The 23,807-nt window shown below is 39.0% G+C and overlaps 2 protein-coding genes across 2 annotated transcripts in view; both read right to left on the reverse strand.

Annotated features, from left to right (window-relative positions):
- Positions 1 to 54: 54 nt before the first annotated feature.
- Positions 55 to 2,822, reverse strand: LOC310811705 (gamma-interferon-inducible lysosomal thiol reductase-like). The gene is made up of 7 exons (XM_083679956.1): positions 2,632 to 2,822; positions 2,047 to 2,232; positions 1,809 to 1,883; positions 1,483 to 1,572; positions 1,014 to 1,166; positions 805 to 873; positions 55 to 505 (listed from the first exon to the last, which is right to left on the reverse strand). Exons 1-7 carry the CDS (start codon positions 2,755 to 2,757, stop codon positions 434 to 436), a joined length of 771 nt encoding a protein of 256 aa, XP_083536082.1. The 5' UTR covers positions 2,758 to 2,822; the 3' UTR covers positions 55 to 433.
- Positions 2,823 to 5,018: 2,196 nt separating this feature from the next.
- pik3r2 (phosphoinositide-3-kinase, regulatory subunit 2 (beta)) overlaps positions 5,019 to 23,807 on the reverse strand; it is a 36,814-nt gene continuing 18,025 nt past the window's right edge. The window contains 14 exon segments of the mRNA XM_083671943.1: positions 5,019 to 11,062; positions 11,065 to 11,231; positions 11,997 to 12,170; positions 12,571 to 12,642; positions 13,566 to 13,742; positions 18,009 to 18,151; positions 18,274 to 18,399; positions 19,120 to 19,300; positions 19,602 to 19,700; positions 19,929 to 20,031; positions 20,374 to 20,459; positions 20,713 to 20,917; positions 21,274 to 21,405; positions 21,732 to 21,806. Of these exon segments, the coding sequence (XP_083528069.1) occupies positions 10,869 to 11,062; positions 11,065 to 11,231; positions 11,997 to 12,170; positions 12,571 to 12,642; positions 13,566 to 13,742; positions 18,009 to 18,151; positions 18,274 to 18,399; positions 19,120 to 19,300; positions 19,602 to 19,700; positions 19,929 to 20,031; positions 20,374 to 20,459; positions 20,713 to 20,917; positions 21,274 to 21,405; positions 21,732 to 21,806 (1,934 nt within the window). The 3' untranslated portion in view covers positions 5,019 to 10,868.

Raw genomic sequence — 23,807 nt, forward strand, 5'->3', positions numbered from 1 at the left:
AAAGTCCCATCAATTTCAGTGAAAAAGTGCACAAAGGATTCAATTGTCACAATATCCTCTTAAAAAATGCACTTTAATTTAATAATCCCTTACAAAGACTGGCAATATTTTATCCCTTTATAAAAACAGATTGATATCTGAGAGCTCACATCTCATCAATAGAATAGTAAAACAGTAAATAACCATCTTAGTTTCTGAAAAGATACATTATGTGCTAATTCAGTTCATATACTCTTAAAAATCTGAATGCAATTTGAATGATACTGAGTTAAACAAATGTAAGAAATCATTTCTACCACCCATAGGCTATTTGGTAATTGAACGTACTGTATTTTGTTGTCTCTGTACTTGTACTCTGCACAATGACAATAAAGTTGATTCTAATCTAATCTGTATAAGGCATATGGTATGGTGGTGTTGACAAGTTGATAGTTCACTCATTATGGCAATAACTTCTTTGTCGTTTCATCAGAGCTCCTGTGCAGGCTTCAGGCTTATTGGGCCCCTAGAAGAATGATATGAAAGTCACACGGCAGCCCAACACACTTTTTTTTGTATCACAGAGCACACTCTAGTGGAGAAAGGCATCAAGGGGTGCCCAACTCAGAGGGTATATTACTGACTACATAACTGTTCAGGTGAAGATGGGAGGAAAGTAACTTTTATAGTACAATCATTGTAATCATTGTCAGTGGATTAGTTCTCTATTCAGGGGGAAGATGAATAGAAGAAGGTAAAGTCAATTGACGTCATGATGTAAATAACAGAATGCTTGACATTAATCTTTGCAGAAATGTAGTCTACCTTGTACATGCTGCAGATCAGAGAGAAGAGTGAAGACATAGCTTTGTTCTGAAGGTCTTCTGTGTGCTCCTGAAAGACAAGTTCCCTGATTACAATGAGACAAGTTCCCTGATTTTCAAGCTAATAAAAAGGCTAGGTAGTGACTTGACAACAAGTCAAATTATCAAAATGAAAACAACGATCAAGAATATATGTTTTTTTTTTTTTACCGCATTTATGGTCACCCAAGGCACGTAGGTATGAGCAGGCTTCAGGGCTTCTGTCTTCAGTGCATTCTCATGCATCAGCCTATTGCCCTGGTCTCCCTTCACACAAGTCATGATGGTGTCCCACTTGACAGATTTGGAATAGAGCTCCACACACTGTAAAGAGGAGAGTGGTCTGAATATGAATGCCAAAAAAAGCTAGAATGTAACTTTAAGTGAAGAGGGTACAATATCTGTTTTTGTACTTTATTTTATTGCAAAAGTATAATCATAATCAAATAGTTTGTGTGTGTGTATATATATATATATATATATATATATATAGAGAGAGAGAAAGAGAGAGAGAGATTTGTTTTAGCAAGTATTAACATGTTTATGATAACATAATAGATACTTGATATGGATAGAAAACTATATAAATATAGATATTGAGATAATGTACATGGTTATTTAGATTTAGAAAGTCACCCACACTCTGAGCTGCTCCAATCACATCATTGGAGGACTCCATGCAGTAGATGATCTGAAACGCTGCACTGTCTGTAGTGTTCAATATGCAGGTCTGAGGAGGAGAAACCAAAAATGATCAATCATAAATATTTAGGCCTAATATAGTTTGATTTTAAGTCAAATTTAGATTCAACATTACACACACGGGAATCTAAGTATTTCTATTTTTCACAGTAATTCCATGTCCAATTACAGTAGTTCCTGACTTGACAAGAATTCAAAGGATGGACCAAACAAACAGTTCAATGTCAAGTTACTGTACACCAGCACTTCAAAAGAAAATCCTACCTCAATCATGTTGCCAAGACACTCTTGCTCACCATGTTGGCAAGTGAAAAGATAATTCTTCCCGTCATAAGATTCCTGTTGTAAGAGACCAAAGACAATTATTTCAAATAATTAATTGTCAACACCTTCACTGAAAAGCATAGTCAAGCATTACGAGATGAGCATAATTATTTCCAACCTGCTGAACCTAGAAGAGCAGTGTTGTCCGCACACAGCAAACAATGTCTTTAGATCTTACTTGTGCATTCCCATAGGGCACCAGCGTGACACTCATGATTTCCTGCAGCATGGTCCATGTGGGGAAGAGCTGCTTGGTGAGGAAGTATCTGCAGCCTGGGCACAGACTCTCATAGTATAGGGCCACCTGAACTGACTGGTCCTGGTTAGGCTTGGTGGCATTGGCCTCCAGACATTGCTTCAGAACCTGTTATAATTTGAAAAGGAGTTAGGAGTTTATTTTCTAAACAGTTATTTTAGATGAGGTTATTCTTGTTGCAAATGAAATTCTAGACCATAGACCCTGTGTGCGTGTGTGTCCATGGTTTTGAAAAATAAAAATAATTAGCTAGTTATTTTAGTGTGGTTTAGAAGAAAGATAAATCTATGCAAGAAATACTGTCCCAAGACATCGATTTAATGGGTCTCAACATTTGACAACTTCGTCAATATTTTGAAGTGTAACAAATAGTTGCCGAAAGTGCTGATTTGGGTGACAAAATAATTACCATTGTAAAAACACAAAATGTTCCGAGGACATCAACTTTGTCTACTATCAGAAAAAGATCGGGGGGAAATAACAAATACATTCATAGTGCCTTCTTACCCCACATTCGATAGCTGAGTCCAAAGAGCTACACCACTGCGATGGTGCATATGAGCAAGACGTGCAATGGCATTTGTCTACAGTGAACCAGATTGTTAAAATCGTGAATAATAAAATTGCCTTCATCTTTCGTACAGTTCTCGAACACAAATACCGCAAGTCATTCAGCAAATGTCAAATATCTAGTGATTCAAATCCTTTTTCACGACTCTCTTCCTTGGTAAAAAGATTTGCGATAATATCATTGGATGAAAGTCATGTGACCATTAGAGTCACTAAACACTGGCAAAGTCCAACATCAACGTCGGCGTGACATGTATCACGTGTTGAAAATTGGAATTGTCTTGAAAATTATTAGTGTAACGAGATGCACCATAGAAAAGCAACACAGCACTTGTATCTGATCTTGACATGTTTTACATAATTGTTAAAACTAACTCTAGCAAATCATATGTAGCCTATTTATCAAAAAATGTAGATAACACAACCATTTGTCGCAGGCAGTTGACAATGGAAATGAAATATGGGGTACTCCCTGGAGAACGAGTTGACTTGAGCAGGGTTGAGGTAAATTCGACTTCCCGATTCCCTTAATGTAAAAGTTTATTGAACATTGTTATTGCATTGAGAAGTTGACTTGATCCCAACCCTACTGTGGAATACCAACCAGGTTCGAACTATAGCCACATGAACTATTGTAGATGCCAAAGAATCTAATAATCCTTCACACTAACACCATTTAATCAGAATGAGGAAGTCTGAGTCTGAATAAACATTAATTTCTGTTGTAGCATTGGGTAACACAATTTGAGGAACTATGGTTGTCATGCCACTTGTGCCACTGCGCAGTACTGTATGTAGTTGCTGTCTGTAGATCTTGTAAGTTTCCTTTATTTAAGATGACTGTTCCTTGTTCCTCTTTTAAAAAATCCACCTGACTGGTCTTACTCAGTCATAGATAATGCACACAACTGCAAAAATCATCACCCACAGTCTTTGTGAAAGACCTACTGTCATGGGATTCTTTATAGCTGTAATCTTGTGAGCTGTATAGCTGTAATCTTGTGACAAACAGGACAGGAGGATGAGTTTATTATGATCCTGTGACAGTCTGACAGATGAATTGGACTCCATCTCTGGACTCACTGACTGTTTATGACTGGCCTGCTTAACTGTGCAATGTGTTCTCCCCTTAAGGAGAAATGCAGCCAACTAGCAGTAGAGTTGAGGCCAATCCATTTCAGTTACAATGTCAAATTGAACATACAATTTCTCCATAGGAGCACTCTGGTATTGATAGCATCCGCATAACACACATTTGATAGAAATCCCCATTATTGTTGTGGCACAACAAGCTGGATTTACTTTGATCATGTTTATTTGTTTAAAGAAAACAAAACACAGTAGTTTCAACATGCATTTTTGTACTGCACTTAGACCGACAGTGCACTGCATAAGTAATGGGACAGTGAAGCATTGTTTCTTCTTTTGGCTCTATATGCAAAATATAGATATAAAGAAATCAAACAATTACAATGAGGTTAAATATAGTAGAGATTCTCAGCTTTTATTTGATGGTATTTGTGTACATATTGGTTTCACCATTTAGAAATTACAACACTTTTTATACATAGTCTCCCTGTTTCAGGGCACCTAAAGTAATGGGACAGATTCATATAATGTCAAAATCAAGCACTCACGTTCAGTATTTGGTCGACAATCCTTTGCATGCAATAACTGCCTGAAGTCTGCGACCCATTGACTCCACCAGATGCTCAGTATATTCTCTGGTGATGCTCTGCCAGGCCTCTACTGCAGTCACCTTCAGTTGTTTGTTTTGATGTCTTTTTACCTAAAATCATACCATCAGGAAATTAAATTCATGTTAAATTGGATTTAAATCTGAAGACTGACTTGGCCAGTCAAGAAACCTTCCACTTTTTGACCCCATCCAATGAATTTGGAGGCGTTTGCTTGTACTTGAGCAGACAAGATGTTTCTGTACACTTCAAAATACATTCTGCTGCTGCCGTCAGCAGTTACATCATCAATTAAGACAAGTTTGCTAGTTCTCGTGGCTCATGCATGCCCAAACCATAACACCCCCTTCACCATGTTTCACAGATGAGGTGGTATGCTGTAAATCTTGGGACTATGTATAAAATGTGTTTCTAAACACATCCATTTCTAAAGGATGAAACCAATATGTACACAAATACCCCAAGAATGTTTAACCCCATAGTAATTGTTGATGAAAATTGATTTCAAATCCAAATATTTGGAGTATAGAGCCAAAAGAAGAAAAAATGCATCACTGTACCATTACTTACGCAGGGCACTGTATTGTATATAGGACAACATATAAAATGAAGCATCCTTTTTTTCTTACATATTTTATTGTTTTTAAAATCATTGCATCAACCTAAAGAAAGAACTGTACAAATGTAAGAGTACCAGTTTGAGACAAACAACTCTAAAGCAAGCTGTACACAGAAGAAATAAAGAAATGCTGCATCTGAATTAAGACAGACTGGGAAAGAGAGATAGAATAATCATCTTACATATATAAGGATTGTGCACACCACAACCAGTAGACTCCTACTGGTTAACCAACAGTGCTCCCTCTGAGTTCAATTGCACTTTGGTGTAGAGAAGCTTTATCTGACTATCCCATTCATTTCATTGACCATTTTGAAAAAGACCACATCTCACTTACAATAACAATCATTCTTTGTTTTCTTCAAAGCAAAAAAAAGGTTTGAAAATGTGCTGTGCTAGACCTGCATTCTATGACAGTCACATGATAAACAGCCATTTAGGATTAAATGTATACTGTACTGATGGGTTACAAAGATTAGATTAAAGACAGTAAGAGGTAAATGAAAGGGTACTTTTAAACTGAGTCAACATATTTCACAAATTAGAATTAACAGACCAAAACATTTAAAAAATCTGCTTTGAATGACAGAGGAAGTCATAGCAATTATTTTTTCTCTGTGTAGTGTGACCAGAATAACTTAATGCAAAATCAAAAAATGCATACCTCTTCACATTCACAACATTTCCAAATTAATTTAAATAGTTGACTCACCCCAAACATTACACATACATTTTCATTAGTGTGCATCTCTCCTCATTCACACTTAGAGGGAATTCTAAAAACTAAAGCCTCCCAAATCATCAATGGTGCAAACTGCAGGCCGAGCCCAAACTTGATATCAATGTATTACATGCAATTCATAAATGTGAATTACGTACAAATTGGGATTCAGTCCTGTGTGCACAAGGCTCAGTCTAAAAATTAAGAAATCAGCAGGTAAAGGAGAGAAGACAAATGATAATGAACATAAGCCATTGAGGAGAGGTCTACTGCTTCTGCCCTGGATGTCATTCAATTAATTATTTTGTTGATTTTGTTCTAAGTCAAAGATTGTAAACAATTCTTATTTTGTCATATTGAGGGAGCACTGTTTGTAAAAAAACAAAACAAAAACAAATCAAAACAAAAATAACAAGCAGTCATAACATCTTCAAGTTTAAAATGACAGAGGAAAGAAATAAATCAAATCAATCTGTCAGGGTCACTTTAAGGGACAGACAGATTGATTCTCAAACACATACTTGCTATTTGGTTAATTAGATATCGTAAACATTTGTAATTTTCTGTATGGAGGAAAATATTCAAGCTAGCTTATTTCTTATAGATTTATGTTATGTTATCATTAACAAAGAAAAACAAATAATTGGACAGACACATCAACCAGCCTTTTTTAAAAAGCCACATAAAAAAACAACCTACTCAGGCACCATAAAGGAACACTTTCTAATGCCATTATTGTTCCATGTACAGATGTCTATAATTCACTTAAGGAGTGTTGAAATTTGCCATAACTAGTGTTTTTGGGTATCGTGTTTTTAAAGACCTCCCCAGTTCTCCTCAATGTGTTTTCTAATGTATTTGGGGGACTTTGTTTCAACCATGACTTTGCCGCTTTGAAGCAGAACCAAATTCATTACTTTCTACTATTCCAAAAACTCTCCTGGTGGAACTTTCAGATTGCCTCCCTTCCCAAAAACACAACTAGAATCTCCAAACTGAGAATAGATTGACATGTTAATGCTAGAGAAATGCACATTTTTTTTAAATGATAAATGAAAATAAACCCATCCCATGGGCAAAGCATACCCGGCAAAGGAAACAATCTTCTGCCATCAGATAAGCACAACTGTATAATCTTAAAATGAAAATTCATTGCAAAACATTATATCCACCATTTTCAGAAATGTACTTTCTCTTCTATAAAATTATTGTCGTCATGACATAAAAACCCTTTGTGATACATTTGAAAGGACAGTAGCTATGTATGTTAAGTTATTTGCTTACATAATAATCATATTCTTGAAGATTTGTAATGAGTAGGTAATGTGTAACCTGTCCAAAATTGTGGCTAATGGATATATAGCATTTTGGAATAAACTCTTGAAATACTATGCTCACTGCATATTGAACATTGGTGTCTCTTCCTCCCACTAATGCAAAACTGCTGTGGTTCATGTCAAAAATACATGTTCACATCTAAGATATGACTTCACCAGATTCTGTTTCTGCTTTGTTTCCAGCATTATTTAATCTGAATTCTGAAATCTGTATCCTATAATCCAAAACAAAATGTCTAAATATATTTCAATACATTTCTTTAAAATATACTTCTCATTCTTCAAACCTTAAATGATCATTACTTTTATTCAGTAAAAGATATGGTCAGTATAATATCAATATTAGAGATATTATATACCAAATATAAGCAATAGTAAAAAATCAGACTCCCTAGATAATTTTGATAGGGTGTTTTAACAAGCTCTGACACAAGCTGTTGCACTATAATAGGGTAAGGACAACTCATATAGTGAGTTTAAGCAGCGTCTCAGGTACGGCCCAGACTCTGCTCCAAGTCAACAACCCCTCTTTCGCCAGCCAATCTCACTGGGCACGACAACCAAAACAGTACTGAAACACTGGACAAATTATGCAATTTCTTATGTTAATCCAAGTGATATGAAGTCTCACTGACATATATACAGTAGCAGTACAGAACAGAAGGACCATCCAAATGCAATTGCATATTAGCTAGCTTCCCTTTCATTTGGTTTGAAATGGGTCATGGTGGGGCTTGGGCACCTCAAACTAAATATGGAACACAGTTTTATATACAGTAAAACAATTACATCATGAAAAACAACAATCACGGACATGAGCCCCTGTGTCAATTTCAAAACAGGTTTAGAATATTGTTGCTACTGTTTCAGAGAAAGAGAAGTTGATCATGCCTCCACCAAATGGATTGTTTAGTGGGATACCAACTATCTGTGTCTTTAAATGAAATTAAAAAAAAATTAAAAAAAAGATAAAGATATAACGGCCTGGGCATGAGACGTTTAAAACAAACACTATCATGGCCTATTGAGCTTCACTAATGCTGTTTAGGATAAATCAATCATTTTTGGAGGCCTACACACTCAACAAGGTGTGTGGAACAGGAAAAGTGCATTCACAGAATGTTGGTCCGACGGTCTGTAAATAAATGCGTCAGTAGATGGGTAAACTGATTGAATTCACAGGGAATTGATGTGAAAACTGTTAGAAATACTGAATGCATTCACTTGAGATCTTATCAAAGATTCGGCTTAAAATATGTGTTGGGCTGCTACTGTATTCACATTTCTATCCACTCTAGATTTTATTCATAAAGTATCAGATAAACTCCAAAGGAAACTGCTTTGCTCCCTGAAGTAAGAGCACCAAGCTACATGCCCATTGCAAAAAAAACCATGTAACACCTATTAGAAATTATGTAACAAAAGAGAAGCACAATTAAATCAATCTCCAACATTACACACACACACACACACACACACACACACACCTCATTTAACAATTCTGACTTAAGATAATTGGCAAGTACTTGAAACAAAGCACACAGTATGCGGTGGCACCATCTACAGGAGAGAAGCTCCTCTGAAAACGACAACAACAAGGGAAGAGCTAAGTAACACAGACAGAAGGCACTTTTGAAACCTGTTAAACTCTTTAAAGCCCTCTCAGATGCACCAATGTCACTTCTAGTTTAATTCTCAGGCTACTCCTCTGGCCAAGAACTGTGCAAAGCACCATACCTTAAAACATGTTTAATCATAGATACTTTTCATTTTAACCAACAATTGTACCAAAAATACACTTTGAACACCAAAGGGTTTTTGCCTAATCTTTCAGAAAATATTCTATTTCCAATTTCCAATTCTATGTAAACACCAAATACCTTCATCTCCAGCTAATAAATCAATTGCATGAGTACCGATATTCAATTACAGTAACAATGACTATACATCATGGGGAAAAACAATGCTTTTATCATAATAAGAACACATAACTGCATTACAACATTATGATGCATGTTAAACAAAATACCAAACATACTGTACTTTTTTGGCAAACTGGATCTACTGTTTGTGGAAGTTTCAATGACAGCTTTTTCTTAAGCAAATCCACTTAAGTCAAGTCACAATATATAATCTGCAATTTCCTCAGTTTCATTACATGATGCCACTTTTAGTCAAGAATCAACTTTTAAGATGAAGCTGTGATGTTTTCACACATTTTAACTGTGCTATGCAGAAGGGATAGAAAAGAGTCAGAAGAGCAATTCCCTGAAGCCACACAAAACAGTATACAGTATGTGGAGGGACTCTTGGTAGTGAGTGTCTGTCAATCGAAATGTATTCTTATCCACTTACTATTGTGTGTGCATATACTGTAGGCGTGAAACACAACATCATACACACTTAAAACAGCACAAGTACTAGCACTCGTGCCTAGAAACTATCCAAAAGAAGGATTCCATGCATACTGTACTTATAGAAAATCTCACAGACCCTATGGTCATGCTTACTGTCAAAAGGATTGGTTCTTTCTTTTTTTGCTACATGAAAAGACATCCTTCATTTGGCTCATGTTAGCTGGATACCGTGCATCCTCTGGCAGATTCCCCTGCCGGGACGCAGAGTTGAAAAGCATTCAATGCTTTCTCTTGCATGGTGAACTACAGTAAATACAGCAATTAGACTGTGACAGTCACACTGCCTGTTACTGTATATATGGGTCATACAACGGCTTTCTATATAGTCTTCTGTTTTTTTGTACAACAATGTTCTACAGCTCTGTGAATCAAGCTTGTGTCAAATATAAACAACAGTCAAGCTCAAGAGGAAGTACCGTGAGTAACTGCAACAAATTAGGCTTAGGAAAACATTTTACCAGACAGGCTGCCTAGAGAGACGAAGCCATACAGTACCTAAGTTAAGATCAATTAGATTGATGCTCTGTGAGTATAGTAGCAGAGAAAAAAAAAAAAACATCTAAAAGAGTACTAACAGTAATACTTAGTCCATGGCTACAGGCTACAGTATAAAAGAAAGCGCTAGAAGTGAAAAGCCAAAATAAGAGACAAGCCTAAAGCCACACAAAACAGTTAGGTCTTTCCCCTATCCATGATTCAACAGATGGGAAATCTGAAACCCTTTAAAACTGCATTCATCAATATATACTCGATATATTGTAAATATAATCAATATATTCACAATACACCAGCTATACCAAACCTTATATCATAGAATTTATATCGTACAACAAACTGGAGGAGAGCCCTGTAGAGAACACTATCCACGGCAGTTTCATGGAAATAACCTTTTCTTAAAATATATACACACATTTCTAAAGCTGTATCTTTTTTTCATGCCCCTAATCCCCCTCGCCTAAACCCCAAGTCCACTCCTTTTCCAACACAGGCTTGTGGTCAATCAAGGCTATCTCTATGGCACTTAAGCAAGCTTTCAATAGAACCTAATGGTTAAAATCATCAACCCCCCCCTCCCTTTCCAGCGACACGTATTCAAAAGATGGTGTTACCTTCCTCCAACTCCTCCCCCACCCCCGCTTTGCCAACAGGCTCCAGTGCCCACAACCCAGCTCCAAGGTCTCTTAGCTCTCGGTGATATGTTGCGTTCGGAGCAGCAATGTTAGCCAAGTCCTTACTGGGGATGACAGCTTGGGATGTTGTCTAGACGGAGGTAGCAGAGGCAAAAAAAGCGCCATTCATTTTATATATATATATATTTTCCTCCTCCATCCCCCTCGACCTCATTCTCTCTCTTGCTCCTCTAACTATGGTCAGAAGCTTATATCATATCTGTGTGCTTATGTTCTCATCTACAAACACGTATAGTTTTTTTTTGTCATGTTTAATGCAGTTGGTACTGTAACGTAGTGTGCTTTTTGCCATGCTATAGGAGCCGCGTCTGCTCGGGTCTTTGTGCTGTGCTGTGCTGCTCATCTGGGGTGCTGCTGGGTCTGGGTCTGAGTCTGGGCCAGGGCCAGGACTGGGTAGGCCAGGGTTACATTCAGCTGGTCGTTGTGTTGGACCAGGGACTCGTGCTTGTAGTGGAGGACCAGGTCGGTGAGGGAGCTGTACAGGTTGTAGGGCTCAGCGAAGCCATAGCCAGTGGCCGTCTTGTAAACTACGCAGTGCTTGGCATCCCCATCCACACTGGAGACAAGGAGATAAAACTTGTTAGATGAATAAAACCAGGTCAATTGGTCGAATGACAGAAATGGACAGATTTCCATTGAAACACGGGTAACTATGGTAACATGGTGTATCCTCTTTATTAATTACATTGTTGTGTGTACAATGGTACTTTGTGAGATGATAACTACAGTAGGGGTGTGCCAAGTGCTTGGCCAAAATGAACTCATTACAGATTTTGTGCATTTTACATACGATCATCACACAATCATTTTTAGATATTGTCCGTAATCGGAGAGGATTTCTTTCCATCTCAAAACAATTACTGCATTGGCCAGTTTAGCTGTGTGTAAATGAATTGGAGATGTGTACTATGTGCCTAATGACATGATTGTATCTACTCTCATAAACCATGCATAAAATAACTGGAAGGAACAACTAGAGAAATAGTAACAGGCACTCGCAATATGTCAGCGCCTGACCGACTTGAACAACTCTGACCGACTTGCCCAGCTCAATGACATTCTAAACCACCCGCTCCAGCATTTTAAGCATTTAAATCTCACTCCCAGGTGTCCAATCACAAATATTATCTGATTAAGAGTATCATGTACTAACTGATGGATATGAGTATAACATGTTTGCACATCCCTACAGTAATGACAACAAAAGGTAGGGACTCAATGTGTGTACAACAAGGAAAAATAACTGTGTTACAGTTAAATCCCCTTCACCAAAATAAACCGTTTGACCGACATGACATGATGTAAATGTACTGACACTTACACCACAGAGCAAGCGTAGGAGCCCTTCTGTGATTGGCTCTCTCGGATGAGGAAGGTTCCATCACACTTTCCCCTCAGCAGCTCCTCTGCCTGCGTGCGCTTGATGTCGCCCACATACCAGGTGCACTCGTTGTGATGGGGTGACCCCTCATCCTCTTCCACCAATGAGTAGAAGCTGGACACACAGGGAGAGACAGGAGGGTTACTACTTACTGGGCTTATTCCTTCACTGAAAACCAATTTAGAAATACCATTTCAGTCATATTGTGCTGAGATCCATTCAATTCTATTGGTCCAACAATGTGCATGGTGCTATAAACATTCTGAGGAAATAGTGGTGCTGTGAGCTTTCTGGGAGTCAGACCCATAGAAATAAATGGTCTATCTATGGTCAGACTATTGATTAGTCCTTCAGGAGACAAAAAAAACAAAACGTGATCTATCCCATACTTGATCTATTCTAGGGCAACCATTTCTGATTTGGGCTATTAGAAACAGCAAGGGCACATATACTGTAAAAATATAGCTTTAAACATGAAATCCCAACTGCTCATCAGATCAGTCCAAAAACATACTCCTCAGCTTCATTCTTTATTCCCAGCCATTCGTTGATCTTCTTCTGCCTTGTCCCCTTTTGTGTCAACCACCTGCAGAACCAGAAACACAGGGGTGAGGTCCATTCTGCTTAAACGTGGTATGAAAATTAGATTTGTGAGCAACACACACTACATGGTAAAATGGAAAGTCATACTTAGGTAAAAGTATAGATACCTTGCTAAAAGAATTACTCAAGTAAAGGTAAAAGTCATTCATTGAAATGCTACTTGAGTAAAAGTCCAAAAGCATCTGGTTTTAAATTTACTTAGGTATCAAAAGTAAAAGTAAAAGTAAGGCCTGTTTATTATTATTTTTGCCATATCTAAAAGCTAATACGATTTAAGTTAAAGTCTCAAATTAGGTTAGGGCTGGGCAACGTGGCCTACATATCATATCATAGCATTTTCCAAATGTTTTACTCTATTTAGTTTCTTAATAATAAACTGTATTTATTTTTATGAGCATAGCTCACATTAAAACATTACAATCAAAGATACAGGGGATACCCCTAAGCCTATTTAAAATAATGAACGCCTCTTTGAGCTGCCACTGTACATCTAAGATTGTCATATATTTGATTCAATTCAAAGCCTATCTCTGTCACATCATAGTCATGAAGTCAACTCAGAGAGGATGGCATGGGAAAGAACATTATATTCTCCTATCCTGGATAGTAGCCTATTTCCCAATCACGTCCCAAAAAGTTGCCAGATTTATAAATACTCAAGTAAAGTACAGATACCTAAAAAGCCTACTGAAGCGAAGTATAAATTAAATAAATAAATACATTTACACTGACAAAATGACGTACTAGAAACCAGTATAACACAACATCAAAATTAACAATCCTTTTTACAGATTGGTAAGGGACTTTTAATAATGATACGATGTAGGCTTAACAAATGACGTATTTGCTTTCCTAGCGTAGTCAGGTGAAAACTGTCATTGAGAAGAAGGGGACATGTGTCCTTACACCAGATACTGGTCCCTGATCTTCCTGAGTTGCATGAGATCAGGCTTCAGGCTGTTCATCCTTTTGTCGATCTCTCTGTTGTCGGTGGCCTGCTGCCGTAGGTCCTGCTCCAGCTTCCTCTTGCTGTCGTGGATCTCCGTCACCCGCGACTTTAGACGCTCAGAGTTGCTCTGGATCCTGAATTGGGAGTGTGAAAGACTTAATTCTGTAGCTGTGATTCGAATGCTTTATATCGTTTTTACATTTGGAATGAATAATTGTATACAATGTTTACACCTACCATGATTATTTAATCCATGTTCATTACAATGTGTGCAAATTTAATAGGGGCCATGTAATCGTTCTAATAATGTACGGTGCATTTTTGATTGACAGCTCGTCTTGTGAGTCGTTTTTTCATGTATATACACGTTCTTTCCTAAGTTCAATGCTTACCAATGGCAGACGTGCATAAAGATGCAGTCTTAATTTGATGTCACTCAGCTCTGCCTCATCAGTCCTCCACAAAAAGCAAGGTGTGTCATACCAAAAAGCAATGTGTATTTATTGACAGACAGGCATGGCCAGGCACTAGCCTATATAGGGTGTCCAATCAAAAACAAATGGTTTCCCCAATGTTCATTGTGTAGACAATCCTATAAGAAAGCCAATGATCCAAACTGCATGTCTCCATCACATTCATCACATAGATTTTTGGAGTTATAAAAAGCTTAATAGCTTAAAAAGTAAGGGTTGATGAAGATTTTCTGGGTAGTTGAAAGAAAGTGGAGAGTCTTATTATGATTGGTTGGATGGATGGATGGAGAAGGTTAGAAACAGTGCCCTGTAAGTAATGGGACGGTGAATAATTTCTTTCTTTTGGCACGACACTCCAAATGTTTGGATTTGAACAATTCAAACAATTACTTTGAGGTTAAAGAAGTAGATTATCTGCATTCATTTGATGGTATTTATGTACATATTGGTTTTACCATTCAGAAATTACAACACTTTTTCTGCATAGTCCCCCTGTTTTAGGATACTCAAAAGTGATGGGGCAGATGTATCAAATGTCCAAATTAAGCACTCATGTTTAGTATTTCGTTGACAATCCTTTGCATGCAATAACTGCCTGAAGTCTGTGACCCATTGACCCCACCAGACACTGGGTGTCTTCTATGATGATGTTCTGCCAGGCCGGTACTACAGCCATCTTCAGTTGTTGTTTGTTTTGAGGTCTTTTTGCCTAAAATCTTATAAAATCAGGAAATGAAATGCATGTTCAATTGGATTTAAATCTGAAGGTTGACTTGGCCATTCAATGAATTCTGCACACTTCAAAACACATTCTGCAGCTGCCGCCAGGAGTTACATCATCAAGTAAGCAAGTTAGCCAGTTCTAGTGGCAGCTAGACATGTCATAACATTAACACCTCCTCCACCATCTTTCACAGATGAGGTGGTATGCTGTACATATACATATCCTTTTTTCTCCAATCTTTCCACTTGCAATCACATGATTACATGATAATATTCATCTTATCTGTCAACAACACCTTTTTTTTCAGACCTCTGCAGCATTTTAGGTACTTTAGCAAATTGTAAGTGACCATCCTTTTTGAGGATAACTAGTGGTTTGCACCTTGCAGTGAAGCCTCTGTAGTTCGGTTGATGATGTATTCTGCGGATGGTAGTCTTTGACTCATTCAGAGACTCCAAAGGCAAACGCAAAGCCTACAATCAATGCTAGACATTGAGAGTTCTCTCATGCCTACACAAATGATGTGATGGAACACACCTGACTTACCAGAAACACCTGTCAAGCTAATTGTCCCATAACATTAAGATACCCTGAAATAGGGGGACTATGTATAAAAGGGGTTGTAATTTCACAGTAATGTTTGATTTCAAATCCATACTTTTGGAGTGTCGAGCCAAAAGAAAAAAAAAAGCCTCACTGCCCCATTACTTATGCATGAGCCTGGGGTAGTTCAGTGGAGTGGGTAGGAAGTTGAGTGGTTGAGAATGGTAGAGTTGGTGGGTTAAAGTGGTGTGTATATATATATATATATAGATAGATAGATAGATAGATAGATAGATAGAAGAGAGAAGGTTAGATAGACAAATGGATTGATAGATGGATAGATGAGAATGTTAGATGGATAGATGGAACGGATTTGCTATTGGTTTTGCGAGACACAGGGAAGATGGCGGTAATCCCATGTGGGGATACATTTCTGATCAATTACCATGCAGTTATAAAGTAGCATTACTGACAGTTGTCGTTGCTAGGTTTGCGTTGCTAGGATTGAGTCTCATGCTGTTTCCCTAGCAACACCTGGACAGAGCCAAATAAAGTATATTTAAGCCATTACAACTTTTAATGATTAAATGACCGCACAAAATGTTTCTACACATTTCAGTGATATGAAAAATCTAAAGGAAAAGTAGCTAATACACATCATTTTGGTGTGAGTTTTTGTCCTGCACTCCCATTGGCGACCTGTCTAAAAAGTTGTTATCCTTGTTGAAAGAAAAGGTGCCCAAAAAGGGGTCTCCAAGATGGCAGCAAAGTAAACAGATTTCCTTTAAAGAGGCTTTGGTTAAATGGTTGAAAGTGGTTTCAGTGGGGTAGAACTGGTAGCCAATAGAGTGCATTGTTGTGTAATCATATCACACACAGAATGTGTTCCGCTCCTGTTGGTTTTATTCAAGTTCTGAAAGTTCCATAGCAGTTGCAGTAACAATAGAGTAACAATGGAGCTCACAGAATGTTGGCCTAAATCAACATTCCTCCGTGTTGAAAGAGTTCGAGTTTCAAAATCCTGAAAAATTGAATAGGTATCAGAACCAAAAGTCATAGCAACACGAGTTAGACCTTTCTGCACATTGTAAAGTTGGATTGGTGTGAATAGCTTAAAAGTTGTAAGAGGAGTAGCAGTGGAAAAATTCTGAAAAGGAATAATAAGTACTTGCTGAAGAATGTCTCCTAATAATAATAATAATAATAATAATAATAATAATAAGTAAGTATGTCAAAGAACAATAGTTGGACTTGCTTATGTAAGCCCCATATGATAACTTCTGGCTATCATGAACTTATGCACACCCAAACCACTTACAGCCCAGCTAGGTAGTTTCAAGGGACAAAATTCATTGATAACCATTCATTATAACCATAAGCGATAGCTAGCAAGCCATCAAACGCGTGTTAACTAGAAGAGGAGCTCAAGCACTGTAGAATTGTATGTTCAGAGTTTTTAGTAATCTCAGGTCAATATATGGTAATGTAAGCTTGTTGGTTCCAACATGTAGTTGGCTTTCTGGCTTGCTAGTTAACTGTTTGAACACAATGCTAATCTTACCTTTCAATTCTCATTTAAAGTAACTTTTAGTAACCGTTTGCCAGCTAGGTTTCATAGCAGATGCAACAAGTCAAGTTAGCTAGTTACAGCAGCTATTACTGTAGGGAAAGAATGAACGCATGCCACTGGAAAGCTTGGTTCATGATGCATGTTTATTTAGTTTAACGAAAATATTCTGTAAATAATCACCGTCAGTGACTGTCACGGGTTGGGCTGCAATGTCTGGTCGTCATTAAATTGGCTGTCGTGTTCCTTTAAAATGTTCTCTAATCTTTCCCCTTTAAAACATGGTACCTGGTTTGATTGAAATGATGGTGCATTCTAGAAACTCAGAGCTTCCCAGTCGTTGGTAATGTCGTAAATACAACATGTGCACGTTCAAGTGCTTCTGATGTCGGAATAACTCTTCAACCAATATTATTGCAGCTAGCTAGCTCACGTCAATTTCCTAATGTTCACAACATGGACATCCTAAAAAAGCTTCTCCTTTTGGTGCTCCTTATTTGCATTCAAGACATCTGGGAACTACTTTCTCAAACATACATAACATAAAACTGTACTGAAATTATTTTGGCAGCCATTTCTCAACAAAGGTGAGAAAACGTCACAACTCGTAAACTCGGGAATCATCCTTCTACCTCGAGTTCTACCCACTTGGAGCTCTGGCTTGGAGGCTCATTCAAGTGCTTATTTTTGAGTGAGAAACTTAGTAGTCACGACACCAATGCAAAGGTGTCGAGTCGTGGTGAGTGACATCATATCATCATCTTCTACTATCGAGAAAAAGTGCGGTCCGGACAGGTGAGAAAACACCTGCGCTGATTGCGCTCGCCTTGATCAGTGTGCCCTTTGTTACTCCGAACTGCATGATGGGTGAGTCAAGAAGACCAACTCTGTGTCAGTACTAGTAGACATGGAGTTGGATAATCCAGCTACTCTGGATCCCTAGGGTTTCTTTGAAATGATTTGGGTGCTTTCAGTCATATGTGAATAAGAATCAATAATTTCACAGTTTTAAAAACATGCTTCGTGTGTAATAATTTTAAAAACCATTGGTGGTTGAAATACACCATTTACTATAGACGAGAACTATGCTTACTTCTGGATCTCCTTGTCGTTGCCCTCACGTCTGAACTTCTCAATGGACTCTTTGCTGTATCGCTCCTGGGTCTCGCACTGCTCCTCAAAGATCTTGATGGTCTCGTTGAAGGCTTCTATAGCCGTGCGTTTCATCTGGAGTTCCTGAGACACAAAAGGGGAACATGTAGGCTTGTCAATAAAGTGACATCCAAATATGTAAAAAAAAATTGTCTTCTCTCCTGCGGGTACTAATGATGACCCTCTAGGGAGAACTGTACATATACCTGTGAGGTGCGTGTGTACTCCTCGTAGAGGACATCATACTCGCGGCTCTTCTCCTGGTACTGCTCATGGTACACCTTCAGCTGCTCGCCCACTGCCTCAATGCTGTCCTCCTTCACCAGCTGCTCCTAAGAGCAGTCAAACACAATAGTCAATGGGAGGATAAAAACAGACACTTACGTAGGTGCACCTGGATGCAATCTGCGCAAATGTGAACGTACCAGTCAGCGCACTAATTTAACCTGCTACACCAGAAATGTGAACCATTGCACGCTTGGATGCAGAATAAATATCCCTCCAAATCGATTTCTGCAAGGAACTTCAAATGTATTGATTCCTGATGTTGAACTTGTTGTTTTATGATGAGTCCTGGTGAGTTGGGTTGGGTTTAGTCCATTGTATGCATGTACCACTATTATCATATTTCTATTACATAACCATACTATGAATCTGAGTGAATATGTTTTTAAGCGTAAAAAGCGTGGATCAGAGAAAAATAGACTCCAAACGTAAATTTATGCTGCTGCTACAGGAGCCGTGCAGCTGTGCGCTTTACACATGTGCTGATGTAGCAGGTAACATTGACTACAATAGGACTCCATTAACTCTGTATCACACTCGTCTCACGGACATGGATTTCACGCGTGGTGTAGCAGGGCATATAAGCATATAGCAATAATGTGACAATACAAATTCAGCTGGAGATGCATTTTGAGCAGTGTCATAGATACATTGCACAAGTTTGGCAATTTATATTCCTCCTTGTTGGAACCAAATGTTCCACAACTATGTACTATGTACTGTACTATGTCTATGACTATGGTAATGACTGCAAGGTTGTGTTGTACCTGCTGGTATTTGGAGACAGGGTAGAGGAGCCGGGTGTCAAGTTTAGCGTTGTACTGGGCCAGGGACTCATGGCGGTAGTGGTTGATGAGCTCCAATACCGAGACGAAGGTGAGAGGCTCAGAGAAGCCATACCGGCCTCCCCGGTAGCAGATCTTTATCAGCTTGTTGTTTCCTCCTTTTCTATTGGTGGAGAAATGGTGGAGCGGTGAAAAATGTTTTTCTAAAAAGCTGTTTTAAATTAAAACCAGTTTTAAATTATTTATTACTTCCTTTTAAATTTAAATTATTCTATAAGGCTTGGGGAACTCTGTTGTACTTTTCCAAACATATATACAAGACAAGTATCCCAATAAGAACAGTAGGCAAATAACAACATTCCATTCAACAATCAGAGAGTCAACTCCTCACTTGTAGGGACACTCTTGTGAACAATAATGTATACCACCATCTATTCTTTACATCAAGACAAGGAGTAAATCACCTGAGGGTCAGTGTGTACTCTCCTTTCAACTTGCTTGATGCGTCACGGACCATGAATGTCCCGTCCGGTGTATCTCTCATTTTCTCATTCACTTCCTCTCTGGAACACAGAGGCAGATTTAGAGGCTGGATGGTTACTGTGAATCTGTATACTCATATACACACACACACACACACACACACACACACACACACACACTATGTATACCCACACTTCTTGGTTTGTGCTAACACTGAACAGAAATACTGAACTTGTAACTATTTTGCTGCTGTGGTGTACGATTTGCCCAGATTTGATAGTGCCATTTTAACATTAGTGTTTCTTTACCTGGAGATCTCCCCCCAGTACCACTCCGCATCACTCAGTATGCTGCTGATTTCAGTGATGGCCGGGGTTATAGCTTTGGCCTTGAACGGCTTGGCTGGTAAAACTATCACCCAAACACAAAAAGACAGGGAGACCCATTACTTAGGAAAAGCTTGGACAAGCGGGAGATCCTAAAACACAAGTCAAATCTTCTTTGATGATTTGATTATCTTTTAATGTGTTGAGAAGAGTTCATGTGTATATCCATTGATGTGTTTAGCCATTAATCCTTAGAACAGCAGTAACTTTAAGACTGTAAGTCAACCGAACATAAAATATCTAAATAATGCAATCCATTATTTTCCAGATACATTCTAAAACACTGTACAGTAGGCTATTTGTACACATTCTTAGTTGTATGTAATTATTTTGATTGCACATATTCTGCAGGTCTGTATTTGTCTACCTGGTGGAGTGAGCTCCTGTTCCATGGCCCTCTCCATCAGCAGCCTCTCCAGTGCTAGTGCAGGGAACTCTTCCTCCATCGTCAGCCTGTCAATCACCAACACCACTGACTCAGTCATGTCCAGTTTATATGCAAAGTGAATGGATGGTGATTGACAACAAATGTTTATTAACGTTTTTAATGTGAATGCAGAATTGAAACAGTATTATCTTTGTGTAACTGCAGACTTTTATGCCAGCCCAGCACTAATCAGGTTATTAAACAGTATGTGCTGGGCAGACTAATAGCATGCACACACTCCAGGCCTCCAGGACCTGTGCTGTATTTCATCTCACTCACCCAGTGGTAGAGCTGGACCGGATCAGCAGTGGTCCAAAGACCTGCCCCAGTGAGTGTGCATCCAAGCCGTTGTGCTGGGCCTCCTGGCCCACCTTGCACAGGTGTGTGAGCAGGTACTGCTGAGTGAAGCGTTGGTGCAGTGGAACAGAGATGGCCCTCTCCAGGACCAGACTCAGATCCTTGCCACTCCCTTCCACAGCCCTATCTGTGTGTGGGGTGGGGGTAGGGGTGGGATACAAACCATACATGTCAAAACACCCCACCCCAAAAGCACGCACACACAGACACACACACACACACAAGACCTGACCTCACCTCACCAGGGAACAGGGTATATGAGTTACAGCATTTCTGGGATGCTTAAGCCAACTCATCTTCAATACTTCACACTAGGCCTATTATTTTAGCTAAGGGGGGAAGGCACGCCATTTACTTGGCACACAATTTATCAGTTTGGGCTCATGCAATTCTGTTACTTTCTATAGACCACGTGTTTGTTGAGGATGGAGATGGGGGGAATAGGTTCTGCACAAGCAGGGGTGAGTGAAATGTGGCATGTACCCGTGCCCTGCTGCAGTGCAGCCTGCAGGTCTGGGTAAACACAGGGGGGGATTAGGGGGGATGGCAGCTCCTGCAGGTACCGGAGTAGACACTCCGACAGGGCGCCCATGTCGCTCTGGCCGAGCTCCACCTCTGGAGGAAGGAAAGGAAAGAGACAGACACTGTCGTCAGCTCCCTGCCAGCAGAATTTCTTATTTTTTTCCTATGGCAATGTCAGTGTGAATTTCATGGGTGGATTTCCACAATGAAAAATGATGGAACACTTCTGGTTGCAAATGCTAAAATCTTTGATATTCACTTCATAATAAGAATTACCAGCATCAAATGCAAAATGTCTCTTCTTTCAACTACTTACTGGTATGGAAAGGTATAATCAGAATCATAACATACTGTAGAAGAACTACTTTAATTCCCCAGAGTGGAAGAAAATGAAACAATAGTTGAAGTACAGTACTCACCATCACCGAGGCTCTGTGTTGGACTGTAAGAGGCAGAGGCGACAGGTGTCCGATAAAGCGTCTTGAAGTGCAGACCTGTGGCAGATCGAGACGTTAGCTCATCATTCCTCTAGAGAAAAGCCTCTATGCATGACTGCTCGACTTACCAATGGCTGACAGCCACAGCTGAACATTTAATGTAAAAGATCCTAGACATAGGAACACATTTAGGGGAGGAGAGATAGGGAGGACACCTACTGTAGCCATCTGTGCCACCACCTGATTAGAAGAAAACCTGTTTTAGACTTTCCAGGAAAGTGTTTCGGTCTAGACGTGTGTGTGTGTGTGTGTGTGTGTGTGTGTGTGTGTGTGTGTGTGTGAATGCGTAACCCTAACCCTAACCGAGAGGAAGAGAGAGAGAGAAAAAGAGAGCGAGAGAAACTATGAATGAGGAAATCCTCCTGAGCTTGTTCCTAATGTAGTTGTGAATAAACCTACAAGCCTCTTGTTCAGCACAGACAAAGGCAGGCCAAAACAGACACCAGAAACACAAGTGAGAATACACACAGTCAGTAACGAAGCGCTAGCTGCAATGTTTAAAGGGCCATGTAATAGTTCTAATCTTAATTTCAAAACATCCCTGGGTATCTTCAAAATCAATGTGGTTTTTTTGTTGTTGTAAGAAACGTCCTCAATAAATATTTGTAATCATTATTTCACCTGTCAGTGAAATGCACACTCTGCTGGTGTGGGCGTGACCATGCATTTTTGATTGACAGTTCATCTTGTGAGTCGTTCTTCTTTCCTAAGTTCAATGTTTACCAATTCTTTAGCAGCCTACAGTGTCTCATGTGGATTTACGCAGCATTTCTGTTTTGCAGTTCTAAATGGCCAGTTACTGTATCCATACCTGCCTGGAGCGGTCATTGTGCACTATCAGTGCTGGCTAAAATGGGAGGGATGTAAAATGGAAACAAATTATATTGTTTGTTTATTTGATAGAGTTGTACTTGGTCGTCATTGGTGTATTAAAATCAGATCCCCAGCTGATGCAATATGGGGGGCCAATACCACGGCCACAGAAAACAAGCTAGAATTTGAGGCACACTTTTCAAACGGCTGTGATATTTAGGGACGGTCAGCATATGTTCCACAATTTCACAGTGTCACAGAAAATGTTGGCCCTGAAAAACTCCCTAGCTGCTATGTTATAGGTCAATTACTTACTGTATGATGAAGCACCAATCAATGAATTTGGAGGCATTTGTTTGTACTCAAGCAGACAAGATGTTTCCGTACACTTCAGAATACATTCTGCTGCTGCTGTCAGCAGTAACATCAATACAGTTAGCCAGTTCTAGTACCAGCTATACATGCCCAAACCATAACACCCCCTCCACCATGTTTCACAGAGGTGGTATTCTGTAAATCGTGGGCAGTTCCTTTTTTCTCCTTTCCACTTGCAATCACTCTGGCGATCATATCTGTCCACAATACCTTTTTCAGGCTTTTTAGGTACTTTTTAGCAAACTGTAACTTGACCATCCTTTTTGAGAATAAATAGTGGTTTGCACCTTGCAGTGAAGCCTCAGTATGGCTGGTGACATTTTGCAGATGGTAGTCTCTGACACATTCACACCTATAGTGAGCATTCTTTGGTCATCCACTGTAGAAGTCTTCCTTGGCTCACCAGCCTGTTTACAATTGCTGAGCTCACCAGTGCTTTTTTTCTTTTTAATGATGTTACAAACTGTTGACTTTGGTAATCCTAAGGTTTTGGCTATGTTTCTTCTTATTTCTCAGCCTAACAATGGCTTCCTTGACTTTCATTGACACCTTTTTGGTCCTCTTGTTGACAGATACCAATAGCTCCAAAAGCAAACAAAGCCTAGAATCAATACTAGACATTGACAGCTTTCTTATGCCTACACAAATGATGTGACTGAGCACACCTGACCAGAAACACCTGTTAAGCCAATTGTCCCATTACTTTCGGTGCCCTGAAATAGGGGGACTATGTATAAAAAGCGTTGTCATTTCTAAATGGTGAAACCAATACTGTATGTACACAAATATCGTCAAATAAAAACTGAGAAT

The sequence above is a fragment of the Argentina silus genome (genome assembly GCF_951799395.1).
Source record: "Argentina silus genome assembly, chromosome: 1".
In the NCBI taxonomy this organism is placed as follows: domain Eukaryota; kingdom Metazoa; phylum Chordata; class Actinopteri; order Argentiniformes; family Argentinidae; genus Argentina; species Argentina silus.

What these genes read in the sequence shown, in the direction of transcription:
- LOC310811705 (XM_083679956.1), bottom strand. Translation starts at nt 2,757, where the DNA reads ATGAAGGCAATTTTATTATTCACGATTTTAACAATCTGGTTCACTGTA. An exon ending in TGCCCTATGGGAATGCACAA is followed by an intron (nt 1,884 to 2,046) that starts GTAAGATCTAAA and finishes CTCTTACAACAG; the next exon opens with GAATCTTATGACGGGAAGAA. An exon ending in TGATTGGAGCAGCTCAGAGT is followed by an intron (nt 1,167 to 1,482) that starts GTGGGTGACTTT and finishes TCCTCTTTACAG; the next exon opens with TGTGTGGAGCTCTATTCCAA.